The following is a 16,734-nucleotide window of genomic DNA, read 5'->3' as shown; positions in this document are numbered from 1 at the left end:
CCTACTTGCTGTCCCTAGAATAAATCTGTCTGCTTTATACAAAATAATGCACAGCAAACATATTTTAGTAACCAGATTTTACAATAATGCTAACCTACTGCTTTAAAATATATCACATGACATTTCTTCCAGAATAGAGTTATAAGATTATTTATGCTTGTCAATCAGATTAATTAAATGAGTTATAGTAAAGTATATGTTTGGAACACAAATTTTTAACACAGATTTCTGTCAGCTCTCTTTTTTTAAAATTAAAAGCCCTAGAAAGATAATACTGTTTTAAATTTATTTATTTTACATTTGTTGACCGCGAGAGTCCAACTGGATTACAAGTCCATTTTCAGTGGAGGCCCGGGGAAAAAAGCTCCAAGAGAACAATTTTTTTACAAAACATAGTTTCAAGGACAGACTTTTGACATACAATTGCCATAGAAGAGACTTTGACATACACATTAACTAACAGATAGGATACATTCATTCTTTACAATATAATATTAAATTTTAGAAGATATTCCTAAATTTATGATTCCTGTGATAGATTTACTATCAGAGTAAAAGCAGACAGACGTAGAATAAGGTGCTGAGAGAGCAGATGATGCTCGCTATAGTTGAGAAGGATAACAAATTGATTTACTATATGTCTTCACCTGGTTTTAGTTGAGAAGCATAACAAATTGATTTACAATATGTCTTCTCCTGGTTTTAGTTGCTCATGGAAAGCATAACATTGCTGGGTAGTTTTTCCTAACTCCTGGAGAGATGGGATGAGCAGTAGATTAACAGTCCTAAGTGGGTACAGTACTATGATTAAGTTAGGTGAAGTGTTCTAATGAGACATTAGCCAAGGGGGATACAGGAGCACAGTCGATTATTCAAAAAATGAGTTTTAACAAGTTTCTTAAACTGTGACGGGATTTGTTGTCAGTTATGTGGGCAGCAAGGGAGTCCTAGGTTTTTGCTATACAGTGGCTGTAGACAGATTTACCAGTTTCATTATTATATTTGGTTACTTTGAGGAGGTTTTGTGTGCTAGACCTCAAGGGCCTAGTGGTTGTATAGAGTTGCAAAAGATTTTGTAGGGCTGGGGTGTTTTCAGAGTTATGTATTATTTTGTGGGCTAGTGATAGTTGATTGAGTTGAAGTAGTAGTGGTAGTACTAGCCAATTGAGTTTTTCTAGGCATTTACAGTGATGTGTTCTGATGGGAGAGGTTGTAGCGAATTTGGCTATCTTATTAGAACAACTATCAAGTTTGTTTAGGTCAGATTTGCAGTGATTTGTAAGCATGGGGGAGGGATAAAGTAGGGTGGATAGTAGGTGAGTCCTCGCTATTGTAGTTTTGAAGTGGTCAGTGAGGAATTTTTTATTGTGATACAGTAGGCCAAGTTTTTATGTACTTTTTATGGTTATAGAAATATGTAGGTCAAATCTAAGGTGATTATCGATTTCAACCCCTAAGAGTTTGGTATGATTTGTGGGGGTGATTGTAGTCTTGTTAAAGGAGGAGATGAAGAAAGAATCAGTGGGAGGTGTGGCTCTGTGTTAGCTAAAGAGTACTAGCTTTGTTTTACTTGGGTTCAAATAAATAATTACTTATTCATTATTTATGTATTTTTAAACACCATTTTATCCATGTTTTTAAACTACAGTGAGAGTTTTTTACCATCTATTTATTCCATCTTATGCAGATTGTATATGTCACATTTACAATACAGTCTTTTACATGTCTTTTCCTTTAACGGGGTGTGTCAGTTAAATAATTTATTAATAACTTTTTTACCCATTTTTTGTACTATATAAATAGATTGTGTGATTAAATTTATTATCTGATGAAGTTATGAAGTGGTCAGGACGAAAGCGCTTATCATTTGTTTTATTCTCTTTAATAAACTCCAGTATTGGTTTTATTGAATTTGGCCTGAATAGGTGCATTTATTTACTGTAGAGTGGTTCATCCTTCTGTTCCTGATTGGCGTTTTTGTGTTTTGCAACAGTTTTTTCTTCTTGTCTTTTTTACTTTTTTGATGTTCAGTGTGGTTGAACAGATAAAGGTTATAATATATTTTTTTAATTTTGATGATATTTTGTGTAGACTATGGTCTAAATGAGATCAGTTTGGGGGTGATTTTAGAGACAGATTTTTTATCTGAAATGAGACTGGCCAGTGATCTCAGAATGTAGGAGGAAGAATAAGAATGTTTGAGATAGCCGGTGTTTCACTAGTGATCAGTAGGTGAAGACATGAAAGATTGTTGGAGTATAGATTCTGCCAGGTGGATTGTGTAATTAGCTGTAAGAGGTCCTTATTTAGAAATTTTGTAATGTTGTTTGAGAGGGGACCTGGGGACATGGTTTGTAAGGAGCAGTGTCAGTATGTGTGTGAAAATTCAGTGCATGCTGTGATGGGCCTGAATTGTCAGTTAGTGGTTCAAAAGGTAGCATACTTGCTTCTGATGCTGGAAGATCAGAAGGTTATGGTTTGTATTTCCTCCCCAGGGGACCAGATCCTTTTCCATTTCCTGGCACTGCTGTGCAGCTTTGGGGGCAGGCTGCACTCCTGAGTGTACTGTCCTTTGGATGAGACATTAAATTGACATCCCATCTGCCTGAGTTGCTGGTAGTTCAAGTGGATGTAAAAGATCATGTGCCCCTTACTGAAAAGAGTAGAGGAATTTCCCCAGTGTTTGGCTAAATTTCTTCTAGTCAGTATAAATATCACCTCTGATTTCCTCTGAAGAGTCTACTAGCCTAGTAGTAGAACTAACCTGATACACAAAGAATAGCTAGATAGATAGACAGACAGATAGATAATGTCAGAGGGAATGCCAGTATGTGTACATGTGTGAAAAATATAGTGCTGCTTGTGATAGACGTGGATTGCCAGAACCAGTGTCAGTCAATCATTGTTCTTGTGAAAAAATATCATTGATTATCACCATTCACATGTATAACTCTTGCAGGTTATCAGCTAACTTTATAAAAAATCATTATCTTTTAAAATAAGTTATAAAATGTATTACAATACATCTGGACCCGTACAACTTCTAGGACCCTGGTGGTTGCCACAACCCACACTGTAATAAGTGGATTTTGTCAAAGGCTTAGTGGTGGCCCCTGTCTAGAATCCCATCTATTCTAAAACTGGCCAACTGGACTTGCTCAGTAGTATGCACATAAGGCTATTGTAGTTTGTGAGGGGGCAGTGGGGGGCTGTGATAAGTATTTCTTTAATTTTTCTCTCACCCAAACCTCAGAGGTGTGCACAGAAGGTCATTATATGTTATGTGGAGTCTGGGAACAGTGTGCTCATTATTTTTTAACTTGCATTAAAAATTAAGATATGTACAGGAGATCACTATAACTTTTGTAGGGGCAATGTACTGTCAATGAGCAACAAGTTGAACTATATTACTGTAGTCATTATTATCTTTTTCAGTTTACTCACAATTGCATACAAAGCTTAGACTGGTAACTATGGTATGGGTAAGGGGTTATGAAGCATGCTGCTTTCTATAAGTCTGATGACAACAGGTCACCTTATGTTGCTAAGCTTTAGTTGTTCTTTCAATTTAGGCTCAGCCTGATATCACAGCAGTACACAGAAGGCTGTTGTCTTATGAGGGTAGGTGTGAAGAGGCATGCTTTTTATCTGTATGACAGCAGCCACTTGAAATATATCACTGTGGCCATATATTTCAAGTGGCTACAATGATGTCTTTCAAGTAGCTGCTGTTATACATATACATAGCAGCTGCTTGTAATATATCACTGTGGCCATTTCTGTCATCATTTTCATCAAAATCTAACAGCAGAGCGATACACAGAAGGTGGTTGTCTTTTCAGGGTAGGGATAAGAAAGCATATCAGACATGATGATGTATGTATCCTTGCAAACACCTGGCTTCTCAGTTTACTGTGAGCCATTATTTTGCCAGCTTTGAAGACTATGCCTCAACACATTTATTCCTTGAAAGAAAAAGTAAATAAAACTAAATTATTTTCATACTCATGACTTTTGTTCAGGCAAATCACTGGATAAAAAAGGTTAGAAAATGGTCTAAAATACATCGCGGAGCATCTATCACCCCATGGTTTCAGAGGAGGGGGGCTAGTAGTCTGTGGCTTAATTCAAGAGTTTTCCTATACAGTTACCACAGTACAGTCTTGGCCAGTTAGGGTCTGTCGAAAGGAAGAAAGAAAAAAAAGTAAATTTCTTATTTGTGATTTTTGTTTAGTCAGACCATGGGATTAAAATGTTTAAAAATGCTGTAAAATCAAATGCACCTCAGAGCATCTAGAAAAATATAGCTTCAGTTCTAATGGTCCCTAAGCCCCTGGCTTAAGTCAGGTATTTCCTATACAGTTATTACAGTGAAGTTTTGATCATTTATGGTGTTTTGAAAGGATCCAAGAAAAACTAAAGATGAAAAGCAAGAATTAATGTATTTGTTTACTTATGATTTTTGTTCAGGCTATCATTAAATGAGAAAGGTTGTTTAAAAATCTCTAAAATGCATTCCTGAAAATCAGCCCCCCAGCTTAATTTGATCATATTTCCACAGTTATTACAGTGCACTCTTCATCATTTAGGTGTATTAAAGGGAGAGCGTAAAAAGCCATGTTTGGGTTCTAATACTGAATTTCTTTCCTTCCACATATTTTTGTTCTTTGCATCAGAAGTTCAGAAAATGACTCTAAAGTGCACCTCAGCTGTATAAACAAACACATGGCTTCTAAATGTCCTGACCCTTGGCTAAATTTGATTATTTCACATCAATCACCATTCCCTCTTGGCCATTTAGGGTATGTTGAAAATATGCAGGAAAAATACAGATGAAGACTGAATTTCTTTCCATAGTTATGATTTTTGTTCAAGCCATCACTGGAGAAAAAAGGATGGGGGGGGGGCTCTAAAATGCACTTCAAAACAACAAGAATTCCACTGGTTTATGGGGCCTAGAGGACCCCAAACTTCAGGCTTAATTCTATTACTTCCTGTACATGCATTACAGTATTGTCAGGCCCACTTACAGAGTGTTGAAAGGATGCAGGAAAAAGCTTGAGCAAGACAAAATGTCTGAAAAGGTAGATGTGGAAATGTTGGTTGATTTGCTGTGGAGACAGAAGGGGCAGGGGGGTGTGTGATTGGGGTAACCATGTAGCCATTCCATCTCAGTTCATTCCTGCTGTCATGCTTCTCTCACCCTTACCTCTTTACACTAACCACTCTCATCTACAGCTTAATCCACTCCCCTTTCTCCTTTTACCTTAACTCCATGTCAAGGTCATTTTCCCTTAACATCTACTCTATTGTAGCCCTTCTCTTTTCTACAGCTATAGTGGATATAAAAAGTTTACACACCCCTATTAAAATGCCAGGTTTTTGTGATACAAAAAAAATCATTTCAAAATTTTCCCACCTTTAATATGACCTATAACTTGCACAATTCAATTGAAAAACAAATCTGTTAGGGGGAAAAAATATTTAAAAAAAAAGTACAATACTAACACGTGCCCAAATAGTGTTTGCTGTGTGCACACCCTTAAACCAATACTTTGTTGAAGCACCTTTTAATTTAATTACAGAATTCAGTCTTCTTGGGTAGACACCTGCCATCAATTAAAGAGACTCTGATTAACCCCAAATAAAGTTCAGCTGTCTTAGTAGGATTTTCCTGACATTTACTCAGTTGCCTGCTACAGCAAAAGCCATGGTTTGCAGAGAGCTTACAAAGCATCAAATGGATCTCATTGTTGAAATGTATCACTCAGGAGAAGGGTAGAAAAAAATTTCCACAACGTTGGATATAGCATGGAACACAGTGAAGACAGTCATCAAAAAGTGGAGAAAATATAGACAACAGTGACAGTGCAAAGAACTGGACATCCCTCTAAAATTGATTAAAAACAAGATGGAAACTGGTCAGGAAGGCTGCTAAGAGACCTACAGCAACATTGAAGAAGTTGCAGGAATTTCTGGCAAGTACTGGTTGTGTACTAAATGTGACAACAATCTCCCGTATTCTCCACGTCTGGACTATGGGGTAGGGTTGCAAGAGGGAAGCCTTTTCTTACACAGAAAAACATCCAGGCCTAGCTAAAATTTGCAAAACAATACATCAAGTCTCCCAAAAGCATGAGGGCAAATGGTCTGATGAGACCAAGGTTGAACTTTTTGGCCACAATTCCAAAAGGCAAGTTTGGCTCAAAAACAAGCGAAGTGAACACCATTCCTACGGTGAAGCATGGTGGTGGCAGTATCATGCTTTGGGGTTGCTTTTCTTCAGCTAGAACTGGGGCTTTAGTCAAGGTGGAGGGAATTATGAAGAGTTCCAAATACTAGTCACTTTTGGCCCAAAACATTCAGGCATCTGCTAGAAAGCTGAAGATGAAGAGGAATTTTACCTTTCAACATGACAATAACACCAAGCATACATCCAAATCAAAAGAATGGCTTCACCAGAAGAAAATTAAGTTTTGGAATGGCCCAGCCAGAGCCCAGACCTAAATCCAATAGAAAATATGTGGGGTGACGTGAAGAGGGCTGTGCACAAGAGATGCCCTCGCAATCTGACAGATTTGGAGCGCTTTTGCAAGGAAGAGTGGGCAAATATTGCTAAGTCAAGATGTGCAATGCTGATAGACTCCTACCCAAGAAGACTGAATGCTGTAATTAAATCAAAAGGTGCTTCAACAAAGTATTAGTTTAATTTGTGCACACTTATGCAACCAGCGTATTGTACATTTTTTATATATTTTTTTCCTTTAACAGATTTGTTTGTTTTCAATGTAATTGTACAGGCTATATGTCACACAGAGGTGGGAAAAGTTTTGAAATGACTTGTAGTCTCATTTTTTTGGCATCACAAAAACCTGGCATTTTTAACAGGGGTGTGTAAACTTTTTATATCCACTTTATTTCCCCCACTCAGATTTTCTTTACAATTACTAACACGTGCCCAAATAGTGTTTGCTGTTAATTAGTAACGGTCTTATTTACGTGCATTTTGACTATTATATTGCACGCATATTTTAACAATGCATTTAACTTATGTTACACATATTCCTAATTAACGTCTGTCTAAAAAAGGTTATTGACAGACCATCCAGTTAACAAATGTTTAAATAAAAGCATCTACAAATCTAAGCAACAAAGTTACTTGCAAAAGTCATGCAAGTGATTTGAGTATTTTCAGCTGCCCACGAACGACTAAGGAAATCTTCACTACTTTCTTTCATTCTACATACAGAAAAAAAAACAGCTCGGCTTTGAACTGAACTAACACCAACGTAGAAAATAAAGCGCTACCACGCATCCAAGGAACTTTCGGAGATTTATTTCCGGGTCGAATGTAACACGTTCTACCACCGGTAAATTTGGGAAGAAAGTCCTGGTGTTTTACAGAAAATTCCAGACTTTACAGCTGTTAGTGGCAGCATGTCACTTATCAGCGAGGAAACTGTTCGCGGTAGCAAACCGGTTTTCCGGGAACTTAGCGCTGAAGATGAAGAACAGCAGCAACCAACGTCTATTGAATCCCTTTGCATGAACTGCTATAAAAACGTGAGGCTGGGTTGGTGCTTGGGGTACATGTGAGTTTGTTGTTGACATTGTGGAGCTGGAAATTGTATGCTGTCATTGTGTCTGCATTCGCTGTCTATTAGTCGAGGGTCTGATATGCGATTGCCCAGTGATTGTGCTAGATGATAAGTAATATTTCTTTAATTCTTTGTTTATTTTATGTCAAACCATTCTGCGTATTAGTTTACTTTGCAATGCAGAATCAAGCATACCTAGGTTTGCCACCTTTTCAAATGCCCAAAGTGGGACTTTTTTTTAGAAACATCAGATATTGCAGGACGAAACATAAACCAACAAAAAAAATTGGATGCAGCGCTACGATGAACAGGGTCTCAAGTAGAGCAAATCCAAAAAAAAAAATACCAGACTCTCGAAACGCACAGAGCTTTTGGGTAAAACCCCTTCCTCAGAGCAAATATAATCACACTGATGGGTTTTTATCCGAAAGCTTTGTAATATTAAATACTTGTGGCATTTCGAGAGTCCTTTTTTTTTTCTTTTTGGAGCAGGACAAAACATACCCGGGGCTAGTAGTGCAAAGGGCACAACTTAACGTTTTTTTTTTTTTGCAAAATAAAAGCTTCTAGTGTTTTAGTTGCTTATGCTATTTCATATAAAATATAGGTGTTTAAGAAATATTAATGTAACCTTAGGAAATATTTTTTTTGTTGTAAAATATCAGGATATTTGTCATTTCTTGCCCAAGAGGGACAGGTGGAAACTATAAGCATACCTGTCAAGAGTTCCTGATTTTTTTTATTCAAATTTTAGCTCCCCTAAATCTGGTGCATTTTGAAGAAAAGATGGTGAATTACACTTAATAATGATAATTGTATATATATTTTTTTACTTTAGAGAATGTACATTAATTCACATTTTCTTATTTTGTTAACTTCTCAACTTAATACTACTACTACTACTGTTGTAAAAGCATCCCTGATTGATTGACAAAGCGAGTTCATTTGATTACTGGCATCCTCTCCTGAGTAGGACATAGATCACATTGTTAATTCTAAAACATTCGTCCTACTACAGGGAAAGGCAGATTGTGGTTTGTCCTTGACCGTTGATACCCAAAGCATATAGTCATAACTGGTAATATGAAATGCATAAATCTTGATGTACTTGATTCCCCTGTTTTGTGAATTTTGTGGTCCCAGGTTCAAGTTTCATAATTGTCACGAATGTTGCTGTACTGCAGGTAGTGTGTTCTGGGTTGTAGATTATGTTTGTGTATTGTCATAGGTAGGTACGCCACCCAAGAAAGTTATTTTCCTGTGCCACTGTCCAGCAGAGACACAGAAGTGATCCCCGGGGTGTATTTCCTATTACCCATCCACTCATCAAGATTTTTCCTTAAGTGCTAATGAAGAACTTTGCATGACATAGATGGGTAGCTTGTTCCAGAGTATAGGAAGTCTCTGGGACAGGAATCTATCTCTCCAGCGTGTCCTGTTTATTGTGGTGACAAGGTTTAGGTCCCTAGAGCGTGTAGCTTGGAGGGATTGGGATTTCTTTAGATGTAGCATGTCCAACAGCTCTGAGTTTGACATAGCTTTATATGCTGGGCAGAGATCACCTTGGAGTACGTGATATGCTATGGAGTAAAGCTGGAGTTTTTTGAGGCGGTCAGTGTAGGGTATTAGTTTGAGGCCAGTACATTCCAAAAGGGGCATTGTACTCTATAATGAGTCTGAGTGAGGAGTAGAGGGGAACAATGACCTCTTTTTTTTCCTGGATGAGAACCCTTTTATGATGAGGTGTCATGTAGAAGGACTTCTTGACTGTCATAGGTTCATAGTTTAGTACTAAGCTAACTGCCCTTGCGAGACATTTTAAGCCCAGCCAGTTATCCCTTGTGAGACTCAAACCCTGCATCTTTTGTTTGTAAGGCAAATACCTTAGCCATTAAGCCACCCTCCCAACCTGTCAGTTTTAATATCTACTTTAAGTTTATTCATAGGAAAGGCAACTAAATCTTGCAACCATCTCTGCATTGTTGAAGTGCTGTTAATTTAAACCACCTTACTACATATGACTGACACCCTCTATATGCCTTAAAACTCTCTCAGTTGATCTACATAGGTAATGCTCTATTCAAAATCACTTTTCATTCCGTCTTTCCTGTTTACCTTACTGAGAATTGCAAATCAATCCCTTTCTTCTACTTGTCCTGATAATTTATCTTCACTTGCATAACTTTATACCTGGACAGAGCTTGAAATTGTTCCACTTTGGTCAAGTCCTGTACCCTGGTTAACAAAAACTTTATACCTGGACAGAGCTTGAAATGGTTCCACTTTGGTCAAGTCCTGTACCCTGGTTAACAAAAACTTTATACCTGGACAGAGCTTGAAATTGTTCCACTTTGGTCAAGTCCTGTACCCTGGTTAACAAATTTAAATACCAAAAAAAGCCCCATATCTGAAGAGAAGAGGCTCCTGTGCTGCAAGGTATTTGGGCATTAACAGCTTTTGTAATTTGTTGCCAATGAATTCATGACTGTTGGGCAGTTTTTGATCAAGTACACCTTCATGTCAGCAAGTCTCTGGACAGGTTAGGATGTAATTTGTATTACTGAATATTCCAGTTGTAGTATTTGAAATCAGATGTAACAGTTCTTGTTTTAAATGTCTTTCTTTTTGTTTAGATCCCTTTGGGTACAAGAAGCATTACTTCTACTTTCAATTAGTGACTCCTTAGATGGTGATATTTAGGACAGATTTTATTTAATGTTTGTTAACCAGGTAGGTAAACTGGTCCGGAGATCCTTTTTAGCTATAGCCAGTGCATTGGCAGTATAGTAGAGTAAACACCCAGGTACTTTCAGTATACTTGAGGATCAACAAGTTACTGTAAGGTCGCCTCGTTTTTCTTCATGCAGTATTTAGCCCACTGTTGCTTTCATATGCCAAGTGTGCATTTTTGAGGTGGATCATATCTCTCAACTTCTTTGCTCAAGAATGCTGGACAAAAACAGGTGAATGCCAAAGGCCCATAATCAAGGGCAATTTTAAAATGTTACTTTCCTTCATGTAAGGTTAATAAAGCAACAGTTTTTGAATCAAATACATTTTTTGAACAAGTATGAAACTATAAATGACTGGCATTATTGATGGACTGCAATCTTTGCAATTCACCAGAAAATCAAAAATATTATAAGACGGCAAAAATATGAAGCAAAATCAGAAGCGTTCTGAAAATATGGAACAGTTGAGAAGTATGGGGGGTGGACTTAGCTGCTGCCTCGCACCACAGAACACAGTCTGTCAAGCTTAACCCCACCTTTTTTTCCCGTGAAACAGTCGGGGGTCCATGTAGTGTAGTTAGCTGGCAATCGAGTTGATTTAAGAAACAACAACATTGAGTGTGATTTTTAACCCAATATTTAGAAAACCTGTCTTTACTCTCTTTGAGCTAGTAATGTCGTCTTTGTTGCTTGCTTTTTTTTTTTTTTAGTACTAAATTATTTATTCACAAGCAAGATAAGTGGCAATCTCCCACCCAGGGCTTTTCTCACATTGGTTGAATCTTACTTTATGTATTTTTGTGTGTAATTTGAGTGCTTTCTCAGTGCAGTAATTGATCCAGTGCTCTGGGTAAGAAGTTGTATAATTATGTCAAGCTGCCTTTTAGACTTTATAGGTACAAGAGTAGATGTATTCGTACTGAAGCTGCTTTGTAAACTTGTTTGGTACAAGACTAGATATATTCATATCGTAGAGTTGTGTTTATTTGGAGCTTATAATTTTCAAGGGCTGCAGAAAAGTGGCATCGGGGGAACAAGTATAAAGGGTGGTTTTACTGGCTGAAATCTTCCTGTACAGAATCCTAGAGATTGCAGCAGATGACAGATCCCATTTTGTTCCTTTTATGGCAATTTGAAGGTTGAGTAGAAGAATATTTAATATGATTATCTCCAAAGAATTAGTGTGCTGGGCAGGCCATCTTTGTGGATGTTGCTGACAAAGACTGGAGGTTTAGACTAGTTTGAGTAATTTCCACTTGCCTTGAATATTTGCACTTATCAATGGCCTTCAAGAGAGTGGAAAATGGTAAAGTGGAATCTGTACATTTCTTTAGCCATAAAAATATGGCTCGGCAGTTAACAAGCGCCATTGTTTGGATCCAAGTTGTTTCAGCGATGGCTGGATAGCATTGCTTTGTGATTTATTCCCAGCCATCCCCAGTAGTCTGTGATTGCTGGTGCATTTGTCCTTCCTGCCCAGTAAGGATTAGCTGTCTTCTCGTATCTTTATAGCCATTGAAGAAACATCTCTCACTTTATTCTCACCTTTGGGCTTTAAGTGCTTAGCTTAATACCAGAGTTTACTATTTCATGTCCTTCAGATACCCTGGGTTTACTGTAAAACTGAAAAAAAAAAAGTTTGGACAAGACCTCAGTATGATGTAGCTTGGAATACATTTTGTACACATCCTGCATTATTTTCAATCCTAAAGCATTTATTAAGTCTACATTTTCTCTAAGGTATTTCCTTATTTTTTGTTTGATCTGGTAACTCATGGAAGAGACTTAGCAAGATATCCTTTGATTCTGTGGAACCAGTAATGCTTATGCTTCTAATGTAAAAAAGGAGGGGGAGGCTTCCACATCAAGTAGAATAGTTTTACGGTTGCAGGCCTTTGTGTTTCTCTCTTTAACCAGTGTTTCATACAGAGGCTAAGATAGGATAGGTATGACCAAGAATGCTCTGAACTAGATTTATTTATTTATTTATGTGCAGCTTATCTACTGTATGCATTGGACCCCAGGTGGCAAATTAAAGTATATATTAATGAGAAAATTAGTTTTCAGGGAAGGCAGGTCAGCCATATGTTTCTATTATAGACAGATATTCTGCTGGATGTTGTGCAGAACCTTGTGAAGTTTCCTTCTGTGTCACGAGCTGTAGCTTCCCCATCTTGCATAAGTGCTGCTTAAGGTGACCTTTGAGGCATTTGTTATCTTCTGTTCATGAAGCATTACAAATTTAGATTAACAATCTAAGGCAAGGTATTCATTCCTCTTCATATAGAGTGTTTCATAAGGGTAGGTAGCCCTTGGTTCTGACACTTCTTGTGCAAAAAGTTATATCTGAGAGTTTCTTACGATTTTTTATTTTTCTGCTAACATATGTTTGTTTTTCAATTGAATTGTACAAATTATAGGTCACGTTTAAAGGTGGGAAAAGTTTTGAAATAATTTATTGTGGTCTTATTTTTATATCACAAAAACCTGGCATTTTAACAGGGGTGTGTACACTTTTTATATCCACTGTATAGTAAACGACATACTAATAGATATTTTGTGAAGTTAAAGGTGCTTAATAGGAAATGGGATGAAAACGATCCAAAATATGGTTGTACAATATTCACTATAAAGTATGAATGAAAAGCAGTCACTGCTAAACTTAAGTTTTCTATATCTGAAATTGCCAATTTATTTCCTAAACAGAAGTGCGACAGTGTGGATTAGCAAAGCTCTGTAGTAATGATCCTCTTGAAAGGTTGCCTATTAAATCTTTGTAAGCCTTAGCTTGCTGAACTGGTATTGGACAAGATGTGGCTTAATGAAGATTGTTGGGTAGACAACTCTGCTGAACTGTGCTTTTGGAAAAAAAATACATCAAGCAGTTGGGTTTTTGCGAAGTAAATGCTGATAAGAGTGAACTCGTGTGCTAATAATTTTGCTTTTCTGTATTATGCAACAAGGGCATTCTTCTAAGCAATTAATTGGTTTGTGTGGTATTCCTGTAACAGTTGAAGGTATGGCTGTTTTAACAGAAACTAGGTTCGACAGCTTTGATTTATCCCTCATAAAATCTTAATGGCAGTGAAAAGGTTATATGCTGATTAAACTGTGTTGTATATGTTTCAACTTTTGGAGGTTTGTGAAAATTAAGATGGCTGAGGAAGTCTTCAGTATGTTATTAGAGCAGCAACATACTAATAAACAAGTGGTTTGATTTGTACATAGTTCTGAAGAGCTTCCAAGATTAGGGGATGTTTTTATGATGATGATTTTCAGTTGATGACATTTCCAGATGTGTAGCTTCTCAACAATAATAAACAAGCCGTCTGCAACAAAAAACATGTTTTACAGAGTGTGGCTACTTTGCGAGAAGCAGACCAGCAGCAATAGCAAAGAATTTCTGTTATCCAGCAGAGTACGATTTAATACAAAGAAGGGTATGGATGTTTTGGAGTCTGGTTAGAACTCTACAAAAATACATTTTTAAAGCTTTGAATTTTAACTCCAGCCCAGAGAATTCTGCAACAAATAATTATCTTAAGCCAAAGGTGTAACCCGTCTTAATGTTATGATTAGAGAAAAGGCTCTAAGAATGGAAAATATGAAAATTAAAAAAAACAAAAAAACAGTGAAACTTTAGTGACTAGGAATGGCAAATTAGAAATCCATACAGAGGATGTCACTCTTCAAGATGTGTGAATGTCTGAGGTAAATCCTTGGAATTGTTGAAACATAATTTACAGTAAGCAAAAGCGTTATGAGCAGACACTTTTTTATTCTCTTGCTGAGTCACTGCAGGAAAATTATGCTGCAAAACAGTAAGAAACAAACAAAAAATATGTAAAGGTACCATGCCAGCAAGAGAGAGACCAAAGCTAAACTGTACTAAACACCAGACTGGTAAGTTTGGTATTATGAATGGGAAGATGTCTGACTTGAAGTTATAGAATTGGCTTTTAAATGTGTCAGCAAGGTAAAGCTTGCAGTGTGCAAAGTGCCCCAGATGGACTTCATGTGGAATGTATCATGATTATGTAGTCTGAACTCCACCTCGGTGAATGAATTAGTCCTGTCTCAGTAACTGAGTCCTTTCCAGGTTCAGGAAATCTGAGCAATACTAGAGTAATGGGAGAATGCATTTACTGGTGAGCCAGGGTTTACCCACCTGGGTGGTTCACCATGTGCGCACAGAACCCCAGATGCCTATCATATGATCCCCTAAAATGCTTCCTGAAAGAATTGGGCAAACTCTGAGAGAGGAACTTTTGGACATGTTGGAACTGGAGGCAAAGAGTCAAACAGTTCCTGGGCCTCAACAGTGGTGCTAATGTCAAAGAAAGACTGCAGCACCAAGTTCAGTATATAGTGTAGTAAACTGAGCAGTCACACAGCATTAGATGTTTATCCCAATCAAAAGCCTTAGAGGAGCTGGGTGAGGCTAAGTTTCTAATACTGCCGTTTTGGTCAAGTATTACTGTCAGGTACCCTTAACACCCGCAGCCAGGAGAAAAGATCAGCATTTGTGACCCTATTTTAATTGTACAAATTTACTAAAATGCCATTTGAAATGAAGCATTTCTCAGCAACTTTGTAGAGATTAGTGGATTGCATCTTAGCAGGATATTTTGCTATTGCTTACCTGGATGACTGTCACCTACAGGTGGTAGGCTAACAAATGTATGTTTGGTATGACAAAGTTGTTTTACTCCATTCACAGAGTGGGGGTGGTAAGATTAGGTCAGAAAATTTGAAAGGACCTGTTGAACTAGTTAGTCATTTCCACAGTCTGGTAAATGCTGCCATCAATGCAGTATGGGCTGTACATACCCAGGTTTCCTCAAAAGGATTAGATGACTTTAGTGTGTACTTGAGCTGCCGACTTCATCCCAGGGAAGAATCCTATGCATCTGTTGAGAAATAATGTCTAGCCTTACCTGAAAGTCAGAAGGTACTCCTGGATGTAGACCATTTGTGTTTAATCAGAATATTTTTTAAAAATGTGTTTCATTATGCTACAAGTATAGTTTCTGTGTGTGTGTGTGGGGGGGGGGGGGGTTAAGCTGGAATATATATTTTGAGATGAAACTAATGTAATTAGTCTGGATGTCCTTGAGATGATCATGGTAGCATTGCCGCCTCACAGCAAGTGGTTCTCCGGTTTGTTTCTCAGCTGGGGTGCCTTCTGTACGGAGTCTGCATAACCTCCCTGCGTTCGTGTGGGTTTCCTGTGGGTGCTCCGATTTCCTCACATGTTACAAAGATGTTCATCTGGAGCATTTCTCCCCGGGCCTCAGCTAAAAATTGGCTTTGTTCCAAGTCTGACTTTCCCAGTTAACAAATATTAAATAAATAAATAAATAAATAAATATCTATGTAAATTACTGCAGTATGCCTTGTACAATATTTTAGGAACTTTGAACTGTGTTAGGTTCTATAAATTAGAATAAAGTCCAACTCTCTGTGTAAGACAGTCCATCCACCTCATCTCTGAATAGGGACACTTGTGTCCACTAAATTTCCCCAATTAACAAATGAGTAAAATATGCAGAGGGTATTCTTTTGTCAAGTTGTGATATCAACATCTAGTTGGCAAGATTACTTTAGAACATTACCATTTTATCTTTTTCTCTGTTTTCAGTAGAAGCTTTGTGAGTCTCCATGTGGGAGAATACAGACAGTTTACATGTGTATAAGATCCATTTGAGGTGGTACAAATAGTATGTATGTATGTGTGTGTATGTGTGTATATAAAAAAAAGTATGTATATATATATATATATATATATATATATATATATATAAAATGTTTTTTTGTGTTTTATTTTATTTGACTGTAGATCAGAAAGTGGCTTGGCAGCAGATGGGTGTCTAATACAGTACTCTAGGGGGATGCAGTACTACCTTGCCAGGACAAAAGCTGTAGGGAACTGGAGAATTCTACCAGCTTTTTGTAGGAGCTGCATTTGTGAAGGTAGCGCTTTCGGAAAGCAGTTACCATATGTATGGGATACTGGCGGACACTGACCTTCTCAGAAGGAGGGCGTGATGAGAAAGGAGCCTGGGGTTCCAGGTCAGATATTGTGCTCTGTTAGTGGTCATGATAAGCAGTCGTCTGGGTGTGGATGCTGAAAGCCCTTGCAAGTTGTAGCAGTACAACTTCTCTTAATACTTTGGGGCCAAGTTGCATTTGGTGAATTAAGATACTTGATCAGATGTGTGGGCACTCTTTTACTTTAGCATTTTGGGTACCCTTGGTTTGTCTTGAGACAAATGTCTTTTGGTGGCTGTTGGATATTTTTCACTGCCCCAAATAAGTCTAAGGTCCATTATCCGTGACCCTCACCATAGCTGACCAAATGTCACAATGCATAGATAAGATTCAAACCTCATCATTGCTAGCCT

At 37.6% G+C, this 16,734-nt stretch overlaps 1 protein-coding gene across 1 annotated transcript in view; it reads left to right on the top strand.

Moving 5' to 3' along the window:
* Positions 1 to 7,284: 7,284 nt before the first annotated feature.
* The window catches only part of ZPR1 (ZPR1 zinc finger), a gene marked incomplete in the record, with an annotated part of 429,568 nt that continues 420,118 nt past the window's right edge, over positions 7,285 to 16,734 (top strand). The window contains 1 exon segment of the mRNA XM_044081157.1: positions 7,285 to 7,563. Within this exon segment, the coding sequence (XP_043937092.1) occupies positions 7,438 to 7,563 (126 nt within the window).

This window comes from Protopterus annectens, chromosome 8.part0 (genome assembly GCF_019279795.1).
Source record: "Protopterus annectens isolate FY-2018-M chromosome 8.part0, PAN1.0, whole genome shotgun sequence".
Classification (NCBI taxonomy): Eukaryota; Metazoa; Chordata; order Ceratodontiformes; family Protopteridae; genus Protopterus; species Protopterus annectens.
Note: the sequence above shows the minus strand (reverse complement) of the source record. Positions and strands in the feature narration are given on the sequence as shown.